Here is an 18,550-nt window from a genome sequence, read left to right on the forward strand (position 1 = left end):
CTTTGTTTCTCTTTGTGTTTTTAGTGTAAGCTTCATCCACAGCTGGAGGATGTGTTTACTGGCACTTTATTTATAGGCCTTGTCACTTTTAAATGATCGATGAATCATTTACACCACCTGTATCGTTTTCTTTAGAGCTATTTTAAATGTACTATCTTCCTGTTATATAAAAAAAGGCATGTCTAGTCTCTAAAATGTCACATTAAGAAACACATACTTGTATTATACTATTATGAGAGTGTCATTTACATTTTTTAGCAGCTGTTTTGGAGCTTTTCATCAAAAGACTACACATCATTGTTTTCACAGCAATTACTTACAAAATATACAAAATGCAGAATACAGATTACATATGTAAGCTAAAAATAATAACAATGACTTCACATCATTTTTAAGTTTTTCTTTATTTAAACATTATTATATGAATATATGTTCTGTGTCACTGCTGGCTTTTATTGTAAAAGAAAGCTACTGTAAATTATAAACGTGTGTATTTTGATCTTTAATGACACAGGTGGAGGTGTTACCTGGCTCGGGTTGCACCTGGTGAAAAATATCCTCACTCAGACTGATTCTCACAAGGATAGAAACACGCACGCATGCACACGCACACGCACACGCACACGCACACGCACACACCATGCATGCCTTCTGCTAACTGTCTGAAAAACAGCCCTTTCTCCTGAAAGGTCACGCAGAGATTTGAATGACAGCTTTGAGTCCTCCGCTCAGATTACACTCTGCAGCTAGGAGCGTCCAATGGAAATGCCGAGAGTACGGGGAAGCAATTAATTGTAATGAATAATGGGACAAATCTGGTTGGCATATGACCGCTAATGGTCCTTTTTTATGTTTTTCCCTCTGGAGGATTTAGGACGCTGATGCCAGCCACGCTGAGGTGTCTGCATGCACACTAATTGAAAAGAGTGCGGACACCATTTAGTCGATTAATTCAAAAAGATCCAAATGTATCTAATTGTAAGGTGCCGAATTCCCCCAGAAATACATTTGATTGTCATTTTATATGGTATTTGATATATTTCTTTTTTTGTTAAATGAGTGTTCACATTTTCTCCCTGTGATGCTGTTTTTAAGCAAGTGAAGAAGTGAAGAAATGTGACTTTTTTGGGACTTAAAATTGCATAAATTGAATGATTTATTTTATTTGTGTGTGCACTAAAAGTCTCCACTGACAAGCTTCAAATTGGATAAAAGAATTCTGCAATTGACATGACATTAGTGCCCGATTATCCACTTGAGTATTTTTATTTTAGTCCTTCATTTAAGAAAGAAATAGTTAAATGCAGGCCTTGAATTTCTAAAAACACCAGTGTTAGTTATGACAAGCTTAATACTGGAAATCCTTCTCCTGGTTATATTTGAAGTTGTCGCAAAAACTAATGATGTTTTGATGAGTTTTAATTAGAAATGTGAGTAAGAGCACAGGGACCAGCTCGGCGAACCCTCGGCTAATAATTATGGTAAATAAGATGATAATTAACTGGGAAATGAGTCACATCGACCTGTTGCAAGTTCAAATATTGATATGGGAGAGGGCAGGTCATTTAATATATCATTATTTATCTGTTATTTGTGGCTTTCAGAGTGATTGCAAGTGGAAGTCATTAAATAAGGAGGTTGTTTTTGAGTCCTAAAATCTAAGATGAATCTGTCTCTGACTTTGAGAGGGGAACAAAATGCATTTATAATGTATTGTATTGTTTCATTTTAGACATGAGAAAGGGACATTTTGGAGGGAAATTAACCTACTACTGCTGTAAGAAGAGTGAAAATCTACATATTTGCATTTCTGCATGCATATGTCAAGGTCAAAGGTCCCCTCAATATCTTCCAGCCGCCATCATTCATGCATCATGTGCACGAGGTGCGTTCAATGGCCGCTGGCTGCATGACATTTCTGCAGCCCTTTAGGTTACGTCTGGCATTAAAGAAGGCCCCAGAAATCAGGGGCTTACGTCCAAAATAGAAGAAATATGTCAAAAAGCAGCTGCTGTTCATCCTAATGTGGTGTGTAAGTGTGGTGTGTAAATTAAATTCCACTTTGGGAAAACAACCACTCCTTAAAACAGAAGAGTGAAATGTGTGAAATCATATCATCAGGGGGAAATTAAATCATTACACATCATCCCAGCTGATTTGCACTCCTTGTCTGCAACAATGTGACATCTTCTGTCTGGCACAAAGAATTGATTTTATGATTTGAAAAAGGTCTTATAAGAAGAAGAAAAAAAGGATGATGTTCCCAAGGAGGTCTTAACAGGCGTGCGGATCGATAGACTGTTCAATGATGCAGCGTGGCGGCCAGAGATAGAAATGAATCGATAGCAGCATCGGAGAAACGTCCAATTTATTCTGCAGACGGCGGTGATTGGCAGCTGGAGAGGGAGTATAATACAATATCAGATATTACACAGCAGGACTGCAACATGGAAGATGTTAAAAGACTCCATTAAGTACCATAAGGGTGGAGAGAAACTTAGTACATACATACGATACGAGATATTCAGTTTCACATTTGACCTTATTCTTTCTTTTAAAATCCTCACACTGATTAAATGATTATTAAAATAGTTGCTATATTGTCTTACTTTGATTTGGATATTGCAATTGTCAATATTGCAATTTCTTATTTTTTAAATGATTGCATGCTCTGTACGGCTGAACAAAGTCAACCCGTAGTTCCCTGAATGCACACAGGTATTGACCACATGCACCAATAAAAAGACCCCAAAGAATCAACACCTTGCCCCAGAAACAGGTTGTTTTTTGGGGGTGATTTTGCAGCCTCCTGCCCCTCCGGCTGGTTGTGGCCGTACAGGTTTTTTTATCTCGAGAGCACGATTTGAGGTATTTTTCTGAGACTTTGATCTCTGCATCCATCCAGCTTCAATACAGCTTAACCCTTATCGCCATCAGCCCAGAGACCCCCGGCATCAAGACGGATTTACAGGCAGGGACCCCCGGTTACTTCCAACATGTAATCCATTACAGATTATTGCAGATTACTCATCAAATGCTCCCCAGCTGTTGTGAATGACGGCCGTCAGGAACTAAGAATACACATTTAAACAGATTTTTGTTTCAAACTGTAATCATTTGAATCTGTCATTATTGAAGACTTTCCAAAAGTCAATACTCATATCCTCTCAAAAAAATCAGTGGGTTATCAAAAAATCTATCAAACATGCATCAAATATATTGGGATTAGGCAAGTTAAAATATACTTATTTTAATATTGAGTTCATGTTTTTGTCTAAGAGCAATATTTGATAAGTGTAATAATTCATCATAGGATGCTTAAGGTATTTCATTTGTTGTAATGTTAAAAATAGATTTATTCATAAATAGTTCCTCCATATAGGATTCCTAATAACCCTACTTACTAGCAAGTCTTAGTTTTACATCAGTATATTCAAAATGTATTTATTTGAGATGATGGTAGGCGAATAAACTAGCTTATCGAAAGCAATCAGGATCTTCTATTAAAACAGGATGAAGGGTGCACTTAGCTACTCTTTCTCTAAATCTAAAGAGAACAGAGAATTATTGGAATGGATTACATTTCCTTCAGGGAGTCTCTGAACTACATCAACGATTAGCATTCCCTGCTAACATTGTCTAAACACTTGAATCAGTGGATTGGATTATTTCCCTGAGACAAAGCTCAGAAAACACACAGAGGATCTCAGGAGACGCACCTCAGTGATTTCAAGTTAATCCAGAGCTCATTGTTTAACCTGTGTAGAAGGGATTTACCGCGTCACACAATTAGAAAATGGAACAACAAGTGGCTTCGGTTACACAGGTTCTACTGGGAGTGTGAGATTACGTTTATTAAGTTATGTATGCTAAACCAACTGATTTAATATTGGTAATTTTAGGGATAGAAATGTGTAATTCAATAATATTTGTAGGTCTGAAGTCGTAAAGAAATATCTTTTGACTATATATATACATTTCTGATTTGATATATTTTAAACATTTTCATACTATGTTGTTGTACATGAAAACATACTTGGAAATAAAACAAATGATCTGAAATGTAAATTTTTTAATTTAAGTATAATGTGACCTAATTGTATTTGTGCAGAATGAACTGTAGTTGTTTAAGGATAGTCATGATTGGAATATTCAATACAATGACCCAGTGTGGTTTTCTAAACACGTATCGACTCTTTTTACAAATACATGCCATTGCAGAATAGTATGGCAGAACAAAAGCTCTCCAACTACCAGGAGAAGAGAGGGAAAGAGAAATAGTTTCAGCGCTGTGAGGAAGATAGTAAAGAAAAAATAATCCGTGGCCCTCCGAGGGGAGAAGTGGAAACACAACACTTGAAAAAGATCTCCATTATCTGTAATCGCAAACTGTCTCTCCTCTCAAAAGGAGAAGAAGCTGAGGGAGTGTTTGAAGAGGGCTGAGGCTCTATAGGCTGCAGGACTCAGGGGTTTGTTTGAGGATTATGAGGACGTTTACATCCAGAGCGAGGGCCCGGTGAGAGGGGCCCCGGCCTCTGAGGGTCCCAAGCAGCTCTGCATCCCTGCAAAGACTGATGGACAGCTCCAGTTCACACACAGTGAAGAAGGGACACATTTGAAAAGTGAAAATGCTTTTCCAAATACTCTTCACTCTTCATTCCCCTTATACCTTAAGTCATAAAGCAGTATAGAGTGCAGCTGTATGATGCTGCTGAATTGAGAAAAAACACTGATTTGAAGAAAAGTTGAAGATAAAAGTGGCATTTTATTGATCCAACAAGGGGGAAATGTAATTGTTACAGCAGCTCAGAGTCCAAAGCAACTACAAATAAGTTATAAATACAAATAAAACAAGATAAACATGAATTATTAACTTATCTCACTGGAATATTGCACCTATGATGTACCACCCTATACTAAAAAAAAGGTATTTAAACCGTGGCTTCCTAAAACTAAAAAGTGTTTAGTTATAATTGATTAAATACGATAATACACTGCCCTCTGCACACACACCAACATTCATTTGGGATAAAGTTGTTGTAAAAATCAAGACAATTGCAAGCATGTACAAGTTGCTTTAATAAAATCAATTAAAAGGTTAAAATATATATCTACCAAGTGGAATTAAAACTGTGACCTGCTCCCTTCAAAGCCATCCTGTTGTTAGAGTTCTCTGTATTGCAGGACACTGGAGAGGTTTGCTCTTCGTCATATTCAACTGAATACAACACAGGAGCATTTCAATAGTATATGGTAAGGTCTCCATCTAGTGTCTGTAACCTGCATTACGATTTAAAGTGAGTCACTGAAATAATATTATATAATGTATCCTCATTGTAAAAGGCACTAGTCCAATAAACACAATTACTTACAATACTATCAGATATCTAAATAATAATATTAAAAAGTGTATGTTTTTAAAGGTTTGATAGATAGGGTACATTCTTCTGGTTGGTAATAAGAACATGTCTTCAATTATGTTTGATTCTTTTACATTTGTTTCTTTTCCAAATAACTACAGCAACCCACATTTTAAAAAACAACGGTAAGAATTGGTAAAGATTTTACAACTTCAGAAAAAAATCGGAAAACGCTGGGTCCTACATTTCCCATAATGCAACTTGGGGACCCACCCTGCTTGTGTGTGTCTTCGAAGCTCCTCCACGGTTTGTAGTGCTACTTTCCTGTTGTATAATACGTTTATAATCTGAATTGGGTGTTTACATTCGACTGTAAAGGGAGGCAAGAAGTGTTTGCATGTTTTACACAAGTTAAAGTACTAATATGACGATGTTTAAATACTCTGTTACAAGTTAAAGTCCTTGTGCATGTTGAAGGTATTTGCATCACAAAGTTATAAAATGTTGTAGCTGTGTGAGTTGGAGAGATTTTGTCATTACTTGACTGTTGTAAATGTAACAATACTTAGTATAAATCCATACCATTTCCAATGTTCTGCTTTATTGCATAGGTCACAAAAGGGACTTTAAACGTTCCTGTGAGGTCTTTCAGCCTAAAAAAAAGACACAGAAAATAACCCAACAACCTTGTAGTGCTAATTCTGAGTCTACAGTCTTTTTACTCGTTTTTTATACTTTTACTTAAGTAATATTTAGAATGCAGAACTTGTACATTGTGGAAATACTACCTTAATTAATTAACATATCTGAAAACCACCATTGCTGTAGTTTGATCTGCAAAAGTGCATCATATCCTTTGAGGAGAAAATCAAATCAAATCTGGATCTAAAAAGTAACTTGTTGCCAAAACATTTCCCTCTCTTAAACACCCTCTTGAGTTAAGAACAAGTTCCTTAGAATTAAGACAAATACATCATTATTGATGGTTATTTATCACTTTCCCCAAGAGGCAAACCCCTTGCTTTTACTCTGAAAAGGTCCAACAGGAAGCTGGGAGGGACACCATTTGAAAAGGACAAAGCTGCAGCTGTTTGGAGCTCCTCCTCCTCCCCCTCCCCCCATGTGAATTTATATAAGTGTGTGTGTGTGTCACCCTCCCCTCACTTCACTCACAGAGATCTCATTATAGGTTTCCTGTGAGATTCTGCAGTATTCAACTTCTCCTCCTTTAAGGACGATCCAAACAGCACAATGGTGAGTATTAAGGCGTTGTTTTTATTACTTACACCCAAAAGAAAAGCATCAGTTGTTGTATTTTAAGTGAGAATCTTAAGGGGAAAGTTATAATCCTACTTTTCCTGTTGCTACTGCATACTTTCCCTCCAAAATCTGTCACATCCTGATTTAAGAAAAATGTTTCTTCTACTTTTGTGTCACTATGCTGCTACTAAAAACACTTGCGACACTATCTTAAATGTGATTTCAATGTTAAAAGAGTGGAAACATGTACCCAGGCTCCAGTAAAGGTTAAGTGTTTCCATATGTCTGTCTCAGGAGGGCGTGCTTTTTTGCCCGGCTGCTTTTGGGAATGCTGATGTGGCTTCCAGAGGCCGCCTGTGTGTTTTACACGTCTATTTCTGCTGCCATCGCTCTGATAAGCTGCTGCATTCCTGAAGCTGGCTCTTTCCAAGGCATTAGCTTTTAAGATTATCTCCCTGCAGAGTCAAAGAAAACCAACTAACATTTTGATTAAACATGAGGTCAGGCACATGACGACAAAGCCCTGGAGCCATGGATCAACATATTGACTAAAAGAGTCTTATGTTAACTCTTCACTTCCTCTAAACGTCGTTCCCTAAGCAAACACGCTGTGGCGAAATGTTTGCAGGCCGTTTGAAAAGTGAAGAGGGAATAGAAGAAGTTTGTTGAGGAAAGTCTGGTTCCCCAAATGGTTTGATAACACTTCCTGTTGGGCCATTTATGAAACAACATGGAAAAAGAGGAGGTGTCGAGTCTTTAAGAGTTGCTTCCTTTTTAAAAACTAAGAATAGGGTGGGTTTGGATTGAAATTCATAGGATCTTTTATTCTGGATCCATTTATGTTAACGTTCGGGTGCATTTTGTGTGAAAACACACGTTAAAACATTTAGAAAACTTCTCCCTGTAGCTCATTTTCAAGTGGAAAATACAAAATCTGTTGCCTCTGTGCATGCTCACAATGCTCCACTGTGTTTCCCCTCTCATGCTTAAGCCCTAACGTCAACTGTGACGTGGTTTCAGGACAAGATACAGGAAGTCACTCTCTTTGCCGCCATTTCCAGGAAGTGTAGCCCTCGGAGGCCCAGCATTAACCAACAGAACCACTCCCACGTCCTCACTTCCTGTCCGACTCCTCTGGCTTACAAAATGGCCAATCAAAGCAGAACATGATCTTTATAACAGCTGTAAATGCACCGTAGAGTTGCTCGTATTTAAGAAGCCCTTTTAATCATAATGTACGCTGCAGGAAACACGTCAGAGATGTCTGTGGGAAGCTCCACTCTAAAAAGCTCCCATGTGACCCCTTTCTCACAAGCTGCTTTAGGGGGAGGGGAGGTTAAGGGAACACAACAATAGCGCCCAATGACAAAACATTTTTGATGTGCACTATTTAGGCTTAAAAACACTGTTCTCCTAGTTTTCAGTTTTACAAATGGTGGTATAGTTGGATTAGAAGTACTAATAGATCTAACAGAAGAACATTTTTAACCATTTATCGATTAGTTTTACGAAAAACAGATATCTTTCCTGAATGGAAGCATAGATGTGTAAATAGGTGAAGTTGGTAAAAGTACAGTTTATATGACTTCATATATTGCTAAGTAATCTGTACAGCAAAGAGTGAGTGAAGGACACATTGTTCTTGCGAGTGGCGCTGGAAAAAACATGACCAGTTGCTCTGTCAAGCCTCATAGGAATTTAAAAATAACGTAAATATTTAACAATCCCTCTCATAATGAGGTCAGTTGCAGCCTCTATGGAAACATGGAACTAGTTATTGTTAGTATTACACACAAGTGTTAGTTCACCTTAAGACCACGTAAACACTCCTTAGTGACACAAAGCAGTTAAGAATCAGCTGAAATTGATTTGATTTCAACACCAAAAGGTTGTTTTGTGATAGAGATGTTTGCACACTGCTTCTCCCAACATTTCTTTCAACTTTCAATCTCCTCGTGTGAAAGGTTAGTTAACATGACAGACTGTGTTGCATCCTGACGCCACATTTCCCCGACTGATGAGAGCATACGTGTTCCAGCCCTCAGCCTGCATGAACCCATTGTCTCCACCCTCCACCCCCCCATCCTTTACCAGACACTAGAAATACTTCAGGAGGGCGTGGGAGCTGCAGACTCTCTTCACAAGAGCCTGTCGATCACCACTGCTTCCTTTTTTAGATCCCTGACAGAGGATATGAGACAACGTGACAGTTTTCTGTTTAGTTTGCAGATGCAGACAGGGAGATTTAAATCAGGTTGTAGTGTAAATAAAGTGAAAATACACAAGAGGTAGAAGAAGTCAGGACTCCACCCGTTGTTGGCGCTTAAAGGTTATTTACAACAGGTCAAGACAGGCTTAAACTGAAGTGTTTGCTTGAAGCTGGTTTTACTGCAAATTTGAGCAGGAAAAAAAAGTATTAAGATTGTTACGTGTATTTCATAATGGAAAAAAAAAAAAATAATTATCAATATAATATTCTATAAAATAATAATGAATTGAAATGAACAAAATAAATTAATAATGATACATGTAAACAAATATTTGCCATAAATAATAAGATTGTTACTTGTATTTAATAGTGGAAATAAATAATAAAAAATGTATCCATAAACAGAAATATGCAGAGAATAATATTCTATAAAATAATAATGAATAGAAATTAATAAAAATAAATTAATAATAATACATGTAAATAATAATAAAGCAATAGTAAATTAAATAATTTAAAAGATATATGTTTTAAAAAAAATCTTCTTTTTCCCCTCTCCACAGCGCGAGTGTATCTCTATCCATGTGGGCCAGGCCGGAGTCCAGATGGGCAACACCTGCTGGGAGCTGTACTGCCTGGAGCACGGCATCCAGCAGGACGGCCGCATGCCCGCTGAGAAAGTAGCCAAAGGCCCCGACGACTCCTTCACCACCTTCTTCAGCGAGACCGGCACCGGGAAGTACGTCCCCAGAGCCATCTTCGTCGACCTGGAGCCCACCGTCATCGGTGAGGAACTTAAAAACCTGACGTCTAGCACTCTCAAACCTGGAGATTTTGCGTCACAGAAGCTGAAGAAGTGGGGACACTTTAGTAGAACTAAGACAGAAAGAGGCAGCTTTAAAACATACTTCAGATTTCAGGAGAACGAAGATAAAGGCAATACAACGATAAAGATTAAACCATCTTATCATTACCTAGAATAACTAGTCCATGCCATTGATAAGAATTTATATTTTGACCAAAGTTCAATCCAGCAATTTTACAAGTAAACTATTAGATTTTATTTTGTGAGTCAGTTTTGAGTTCTATATGTATTCATTTCTTCTTTTCATATATATATCTATTGAGCATTAAAAGTACAACATATACAATTACAGAATAAGAAAGGGACAGAAACATAATGCTCACTTTACATTTTCTATTTTAAACATCCCACCCCCCATGTATTCATTTCTATATGTTTTAATTTAAATGGTACCATTAGTATTGACTATTCTTCCCTTTTGTCCCTTTTATCAATTTCCCTAATATGGTGTTAACATGCTCCTCTCCCCTTCAGATGAGGTGCGTACCGGTCCGTACCGTGGCCTGTTCCACCCCGAGCAGATGATCTCCGGGAAGGAAGACGCCGCTAATAACTACGCCCGCGGTCACTACACCGTCGGGAAGGAGCACATCGACTCTGTGCTGGACAGGATCCGCAAACTGGTGAGAAAAGTCTTTATGAGACTCTAGCAGTATAGTACTTGATATTCTTTAAAAAACCTTAAAGGGGACCTATTGTTCAAAATGCACTTTTTAATGTCTTTTATACATAAATATGTGTCCCCGGTGTGTCAGGGAACTCACAAAGTGTCAGAAAACAAAACCTTCTCTCTTTCCCTCCGTACCCAAATCTCTAAAAACGGGGGTACAACGGAGCTGATCCAGATTTGCTGCCGATATGACGTAATATCTGAATTGTGGGCTGGCTTTACGCCCACGGCCCTATCAGAAACGTTACTATCAGAAACAATGCGCGACGTGTTTTGGACGTAATATGGTCTTTGTTTACATTAGCAAGCATCGCTAACACTCAGAGCTAACCTGTACTGGAGAGAGTATGTGTAAAAAAAAAAGCAGGATTTAAAAAAGGAACTGACCTTGTAGTAAACCCGCAAGAGAAAAAAAGCATTTGAGCTCCATACTGTTTCAGAAATAATCCTTGAAGTGGTTTGGAACATGATATGGCGTTTCATCACGGCAGCATTTAGCTGAGTACCTGGGTAGAATTCTGAGCAGGCACAAGCTCCCCCCCTTCTTTATTTTTTTTTTTAAGCTACTGACCCAGAATCAGCGTTTCTCTAACAGGCTGAAATAGAGGATATGAGGGATGTCTAAAATGCATGATCTGTTTGGTATTTTGATCAAAACACTTCATAGACATGTTTTTTTATATATTTGTATCTATCTGAGACCCATAATATATGCCTAAAAATAGCATGATAGGAGATCTTTAAGTCTCTTTCCCCCTCTCCTCCCCAGTCTGACCAGTGCACGGGGCTGCAGGGCTTCCTGGTCTTCCACTCCTTCGGGGGAGGAACCGGCTCCGGCTTCACCTCCCTGCTGATGGAGCGCCTCTCCGTCGACTTTGGCAAGAAGTCCAAGCTGGAGTTCGCCATCTACCCCGCCCCCCAGGTGTCCACTGCCGTAGTTGAGCCTTACAACTCCATCCTGACCACCCACACCACCCTGGAGCACTCCGACTGCGCCTTCATGGTTGACAACGAGGCCATCTACGACATCTGCCGCAGGAACCTGGACATCGCCCGGCCCTCCTACACCAACTTGAACCGCCTCATCAGCCAGATCGTGTCCTCCATCACCGCCTCCCTGCGCTTCGATGGCGCCTTGAACGTGGATCTGACGGAGTTCCAGACCAACCTGGTGCCTTACCCTCGTATCCACTTCCCCCTCGCCACCTACGCCCCGGTTATCTCTGCGGAGAAGGCGTACCACGAGCAGCTCACCGTCGCCGAGATCACCAACGCCTGCTTCGAGCCCGCCAACCAGATGGTGAAGTGCGACCCCCGCCACGGGAAGTACATGGCCTGCTGCATGCTATACCGCGGAGACGTGGTGCCCAAAGACGTCAACTCGGCCATCTCCGCCATCAAAACCAAGCGCAGCATCCAGTTCGTGGACTGGTGTCCCACTGGTTTCAAGGTGGGCATCAACTACCAGCCCCCCACCGTGGTTCCCGGAGGAGACCTGGCCAAGGTGCAGAGGGCCGTGTGCATGCTGAGCAACACCACCGCCATCGCAGAGGCCTGGGCTCGCCTGGACCACAAGTTCGACCTGATGTACGCCAAGAGGGCCTTCGTGCACTGGTACGTGGGGGAGGGGATGGAGGAGGGGGAGTTCTCCGAGGCCAGAGAGGACATGGCCGCCCTGGAGAAGGATTACGAAGAGGTCGGCATCGACTCGTGCGAAGAGGACGAAGAGGGCGAGGAGTATTAACAACCAGAAGTATTACTGTATGCATAGAGCCGTTTTAATGTAAGGGTCACAGTTCAGCAGGTTAGCTCTCCTCCAGCGGCAGGGTCAGGGTTCATGTGCAGTTTAAAGACTTCTAATGTCTCTGCGTCTAAAACTCTGAGTTTGGGTTGTTGAGAAATGACTCTCGTACAAGAGAGAAAACGTGCCTTAACTTCCTTTTCTATAAATAAAGCTGTTTACACAAACCTATCTGACTTGCTGTTTATTATACTTAAAAAAGTCATTCTCAAAGTATCTTCCCTGATAAACGATCTAAAACCCTAACCATACTAAGATGAGTTTTCTATCAGTCAAAGCATCTTGTATCGGCTTACAATGGACAGTGACAAAGCTACCAATATATGGTGATCTTATAGAAACTAATGCTTTGCTGCGTATCAAAATACCTAATCAAATATAAAGGAATTCTACCATCCACAGCAGTAAAATGAATATAAAACAATGACTTTACTGAATACTTAAGTAAGGTTTTGAATGATGGACTTATAGTATTTCTTACAGAATATAATTATTCAATACACTTTAAATGTTTGCTGAGCTGTTGGTGCTTTACCACAAGATGGCAGTATAGTGTTACTGTAGGAGGAAGGTCCTTAGAACCACACGGTTTATACAAGACACACACACACACACAGTGCTTTGTATGGATAAAAGCATGCAGAGGTGGGAGAAGTACTCAGATGTTGTACTTGAGTAAAGATTGAAGTACCAGAGTAGTACAATTCCTGCATTAAAAATGTTACTGAAGTGAAAGTAGAAAAGTATTATCATCAAAATATAGAAAGTAAAAGTAGTGATTGTGCAGATTGGTCCATTTCAGAATAATATGTTTTATAATGATTGATCATGAAAGTGTTCTCAAAGCTGGTAAAGGTGCAGCTAGTTTGAATGACTTTGTATACTGCAGGGTAGCTTGTGGATTTACTCCAGTTGGAACTAAAGTCTGATTTAACACTTGGTTATATTTCACATCTGTAAAGTAACTAAAAGTTTTAAATACATGTAGCGGAGTACAAGTATCTCCCAAGTTTGTCTTTTGGTTCTGGGCTGATTTCCTGCATAGTTCCTGTGCACTCCGGAGACAGATATTTGTCGGCTCAGGTCCTCACTCGGTGTCTGTCTCCGCTGCTGGACTGTCTCCCCTCCCTTCCTCAGAGGAGGAGGCCTTTAGATTAGCTCTGTAATTGCTTTGAGGTAATTAATGCTACATTTGAGCAGAGACTAGGCAACGTGGACAGGGGATTTATAAAGTGCATGGAGGGCAGACAGAGAGAAAGACATTTCCCTTTTTTGTGTCTCCTCTTTTGTGACGTTTTCTTCTAATTATGGGTTTAAAAATAACATGGTGACAAAAGGAAATTGAAGGTGCTGATTATCAACATAAAACTGCAGCAGGGTCAGGACAGAGGGGGTTGGGGGGGGATTTGGTGAACATTTAAACATGATGTCTTAGTTAAACCATCAATACATTAAGGTGGAGCGTATATCAGAAATATAACTTCCTGGGGAAAATAAAATAAGTAAATAATGCAGGAAAAACATTTAAGATATTTCTTCAACCAATGAAGTTAAAATAAAATGTCCAATAAAATAAACTTAAATCTAAATATCTGTATAAATGGAAAAAGTTAAATTACAATTGTCTATATTTATATTTTTTAATTAATTACATTTTTTAGCAGCATCCTGAGATTTCTTGGGACATGTCTGCCCTTTGCCCCCCTCATATTTTAAACTCAGTACTTGCAACAAAGGATCTGAGCACTTCAACCGCTGCAGAACACAAACATATTCTTAATATATACATTCCTTTCTTTCACCCCCTCCTACACAAATAAGACCCACAAGGCTCAGTCATTGTTCTTTAATATTAAAACAGGCAAAAAGTACAATAAGCTTTTCTCTATTTACCCACAGTGTTTCCCCTCGAGGAAGAAAAAGCTAGATTCACAGTACAAACCCCAATAGAAACAATAACCACAACTTCACATTATGTTTTTTAAAACTTGGACTCAAATATAGCAGCCTAGAACTCTACCTAAAATCTATAACAGCATGGAGGACGTTCCTCACTGTGATTTGTGTCTCTCTTGTTATGGCTTTGTGATGCCGTATTACTTAAGGAGCCTTTTATTGCAATACGTAAAGGATAAGCAGCCGGAAATGCACAAGTGGAGAGCAATTGCACTTGTAATTCATCCAGAGAGATTTTAATTCACAAATTAGAACATCAGTTTCAGATTAAGTATAGAAAACAAAAATAATATTTAGTCAGCCAAGGATTTAAAGCAACATAAGGTCGTTAAACCCATTTGGAGCAGTAGAAAATATAAAACCATAGACAATTAAATGGCAAATATGATGTTTGCAGAAAAGATGACATTTCTTTGTAAAGTATATGTATGGTAAACATTAAAAACGTCAGAGCATTCATCAACAATATCATTAAGCTAATCGAAAATGAACATTTTGTGCTATGGGACAATAAAAAACTCACTATTTCAGGCTAACATAAAAGCTGTTATGAAATGATAATTCAATCAAATATAAATCTCAGATAATACTGACACGTTTTTAAAAGTGCAACACTGTACATTAATAATGATGTATTCGTCCAGCCTTTTGCGAATTTATTCATAAATATTCATTAACAGAAATACTTGAGATCTGAAGCCACATTTGTTCTAACTTTACAAGATTTTAAAAGAAGCTTTTCAGGGTTTAGAGAGTGCATTGGCATTGAAAAAAACCGACTTGTTTTATCAACTGGTCCTCCAAATCACCATAAGAGTTTGTTGAATTTGAAAAAGGTGCAATAAAACAAAGATAACTCAGGTTTTGAAACGTAACGTGACTGTAGGAGCTCTGTTCCACTGAGGTGATGAGCGACAGAAACCATATCTGATATGTTGAGAAGAAGCGTGTTTTGTCCATCAAGCTACAAGTATAAAAACACGCACACACACACACACACACACACACACACACACACACACACACACACACGTTCCCTCTCAGTCATCGCTCTTTAGTTGGCTGAGTAATGATGCGTCGAGCAGACAGCCTCTGAAGTAACCAATCAGGGCGTGAGTCAGCTGAATCTGGCTGCGCCTCGACAGGAAGTGTCCCTCGTCTGGGTAAATCTGTCCCGAGTAACAACAAAAAATGATGACAGATGCATAAGTAAACAAACAAGGTCATTGAAACTTAAAAAAAAGCATGCTTAGGGGTTGTCGTTTTTGGAACAGAGGATTAGGACTGCAACTAACTGCCAATTATTTTCTTGTTTACTCTTTAAAATATCATAAAAAAGTGAAAAATGTCCATCCCAGCTTCTTAAGAGTCCGTATTATATATTTAAATGTATTTTTCTTCAATTTCTGCATGGTAATTAATATAGAAAATGGTCTAAATGGTGGGCTTCTTTTATGTTGATCAATTTGTAGATTTTTGAGTTGCAGCTCTATTCAGGATTGCAAACTTTGTTTTGCAACACACCTTTATAACTTCTACATAAAGGCATTGAAACAGACTTTAATGACTAAACATCCTTAAGTTGGTCCTTGAAACATCCTCTCTATGTACTTCTCCAGCCACAGTTGAAGTTTACCTGCATGGTATAGTTGGCCCCGATCTTTATTAAGTGTTTGATGAGCTCCGCAGAGTGCTGAAAGTGAACGTTTGCTGTGGAGAAAAACAAGTGTGTGAAGTGAGGGTCACAGGGGTCATATATACTGCTGGATATAAAAGAGCCGCTTCTCATCAGGGCCACAGCCAGCAGACTGCATCTCATAACACACATATAGTTACCTTGACAATAACATATCTTTTTCATTATAGGTAGAAAATATAGAGGCGTACCGTCAGCAGTGCCATGAGCCAGAAACAGAGTCGCTCCCTGCAGACTTTTCATGTTGGTCAGGACGTTAGAAACCTGGAAGACACAATCATCATCAGTGCTTTCTGTATTTACTAAGCTTTTGGTGTTTATGCTAAGCTAAGTGGCAACTGTCTGTATCCTCGTACCTATCGTGCAGACATGAAGTCATTTGAATGTCAAAAACGGTTTTATTTGTTGATTTATTTCCGTCACAGATGCTCAGAATACAAACTCATGTTTTTACATAAAGTGAAACGCAACCACGTAGTTTGGGTAATTAAAAATGGAAACACTGACATATTTGATTGCAAAGCAGTAATATGCGCAGGGGACTCAGATATATCCTTGTTAGTCTTTTTACATGCAATAATAAAGTAGCGTCATATGTAAATAATGAAGTAGTTTATTTTTGTAAATGTACAACTTAAATCTCGAAATGTTACCCCCTTCCACTGACTGTACTTTTTCTTCTTTTGCCTACAATATAAAAAGGAGTAGAAGTACAAAGTAACTTCAGATATAAATATTGAAGTAGAGTACAACATTTTGCACTTTAACACAGTACTTCCTGTCGTGAAACCACTAACATTCCACACACTTAGTGCAGAATGGGCCTAGTAAAGGTCAGTTTTGAAGGCACTAGAAATGAAAATGTATTTTTGGTGTTCACATTTGGAGTCTGGATGTAAGAGCCATTTTGATGGAGTGTCATGTTTGGGTTCAGGTTGTCACAATTGGGTGTTATTCCCTGTGTGTGCCATAGGGTCTCGCTGTCCAATTCCCTATGGCACGGGTATGTAAGGTTTGTTTTGTCACCTGATCAGGTGTGTCTGACCCCGGAAGGGCAAATGGTTTTTGACCGCAGTTCCGCGAGTGCCGAAAATAATGTTTGTTATGGAATGGATCGTTGTATGGCTACGTTGGAGGGCGTCTGCAGACCGCAGGGGGACGAGGAGAGCCACCTGCTGTGTGACCACCAGGAGTTCGTCTGGAGTCATCTATTGGACCCGACGCAGGAGCTAATGTGCTAATGCTAAAAACACCGGAATTGGAGCATCGCCGCGGACCACCACACAGTGCCGGACGCGTCATATAGACAGGTATGTGCAGCGCTACAATGTTTAATGGACATATAACGAGTGTGCACCATAGACTGTATATATAAGGTGTGCACACAAAACCTACGCAAAAAACAAGTGCATTGGTAGCAGAAGTGCACATACAAGTGACTTTATATTGACTGTTTTGATGGAATAGACTATTATCACGCTGCGTCTGTCGCAAATAGCGTCACATGGGACAGGTTTGCGCGCTGCAGTAAACCCACTCAGACCAGGCGTCATGGGCTAAATAAAACATTTAAAATGTTTTATTATTATGTTTATGGTTGTTATTTGTAGGGCTTTGTCCTAATATTTATTTTTGTATTAAACTATGTTGAAAGATTAGTATAATATAATTTTTTTATTTTGCTAGGAAATTCTGAATGAAAGTCTGCGCGCAAGACCGGTTTTTCGCTGGGCTGAGTCGTGTGCGGCACAGCAGCCTGTCAGTTTACTCAGGCTAGGTTAGTTTGGCTATTATCATTTATATTTATCTTCAACAATGGATATCAGGAAGTGGTTCACGAACAAAAAGAGCTCACAAAAGGATGGCAACTCAGCGCCAGATGCAGGCACATTAGAAGAAATCAGTTACGTTACCAACGAGCTAGCAAGCCAGCCAGGGACAGCATCTTTAAAATAACTGTTACGTAAATAAAAACACACAAGGGAGGCTGGCAATCAATTATATTTTGAAGAGAAATTGACTCTCAAGCCCTCTCTCACAAACTCTTGCTCTGTGCGCAAGCAGACCGCTGCACACGCTGCATGCGCTCTCAAGTTGGCACAGCGTTACAATTACAAATGTGCCACAAAACCAACCAATGGATGTATAATAAGACCTAAAACCCCTCTCTTTCCGTATCTCAGATCGGAGATATGATTGGAGGAGTAGTATGAAGCTGCAGCCTCGGAGGCTGCACTCTCAGGACCACACTTTCAGGACCACACTCTCAGGACCCTAGTTGTTTTGCAACATCGCCACCTAGTGAGCAGGAGACATGAATATGAACGACAACGCAGAGAGTGTGAGTAGTGTGAAGTGCTTTTAAAGTTTTATTTGTTTAACATTAATAACAATTCCGGTGTCTTGAAATGAAGTGTGATTAGCTAACATTAACTATGATAGTCTTAAGGCAATACAAACAAACATCTGTTATCTTATGATAGCTTCTAACAATATTAAAGGCACTAAAAACAATTATTTGTTAGCTATAGCTTTCGGCATAAGCTAATGCTAATAGCATTAGCTTCATTAGCATATTTGATTATTTGTTTAATGAAACTGTAGCGTGATTTTGGCAAGCCCAACTAGGTGTCCTACATTAATTGTTGATTTAATCACTAATTACAGTAAGAGTGTGAGTAATGTGAATCATGTTGTTTGTTTAAAGTTAACAGCTAAATGTCATCTGTTAGC

The 18,550-nt window shown here is 39.2% G+C and overlaps 1 protein-coding gene and 1 pseudogene across 1 annotated transcript; one reads left to right on the forward strand and one right to left on the reverse strand.

The window, feature by feature from the left end:
- Positions 1 to 6,488: 6,488 nt before the first annotated feature.
- On the forward strand, positions 6,489 to 12,336 carry LOC117477419 (tubulin alpha-4A chain-like). Its single transcript, XM_034124077.1, has 4 exons — positions 6,489 to 6,614; positions 9,393 to 9,615; positions 10,169 to 10,317; positions 11,134 to 12,336. Exons 1-4 carry the CDS (start codon positions 6,612 to 6,614, stop codon positions 12,106 to 12,108), a joined length of 1,350 nt encoding a protein of 449 aa, XP_033979968.1. The 5' UTR covers positions 6,489 to 6,611; the 3' UTR covers positions 12,109 to 12,336.
- A 1,660-nt stretch (positions 12,337 to 13,996) lies between these two features.
- Positions 13,997 to 18,550, reverse strand: part of LOC117477425 — a 29,277-nt pseudogene continuing 24,723 nt past the window's right edge.

This window comes from Trematomus bernacchii, unplaced genomic scaffold (genome assembly GCF_902827165.1).
Source record: "Trematomus bernacchii unplaced genomic scaffold, fTreBer1.1, whole genome shotgun sequence".
Lineage (NCBI taxonomy): Eukaryota > Metazoa > Chordata > Actinopteri > Perciformes > Nototheniidae > Trematomus > Trematomus bernacchii.

Excerpts from the sequence above, each read along its gene's own strand:
- LOC117477419 (XM_034124077.1), top strand. Across the intron at positions 9,616-10,168 it reads CCTGGAGCCCACCGTCATCG|ATGAGGTGCGTACCGGTCCG; the intron begins GTGAGGAACTTA and ends TCTCCCCTTCAG. Across the intron at positions 10,318-11,133 it reads TGGACAGGATCCGCAAACTG|TCTGACCAGTGCACGGGGCT; the intron begins GTGAGAAAAGTC and ends TCTCCTCCCCAG.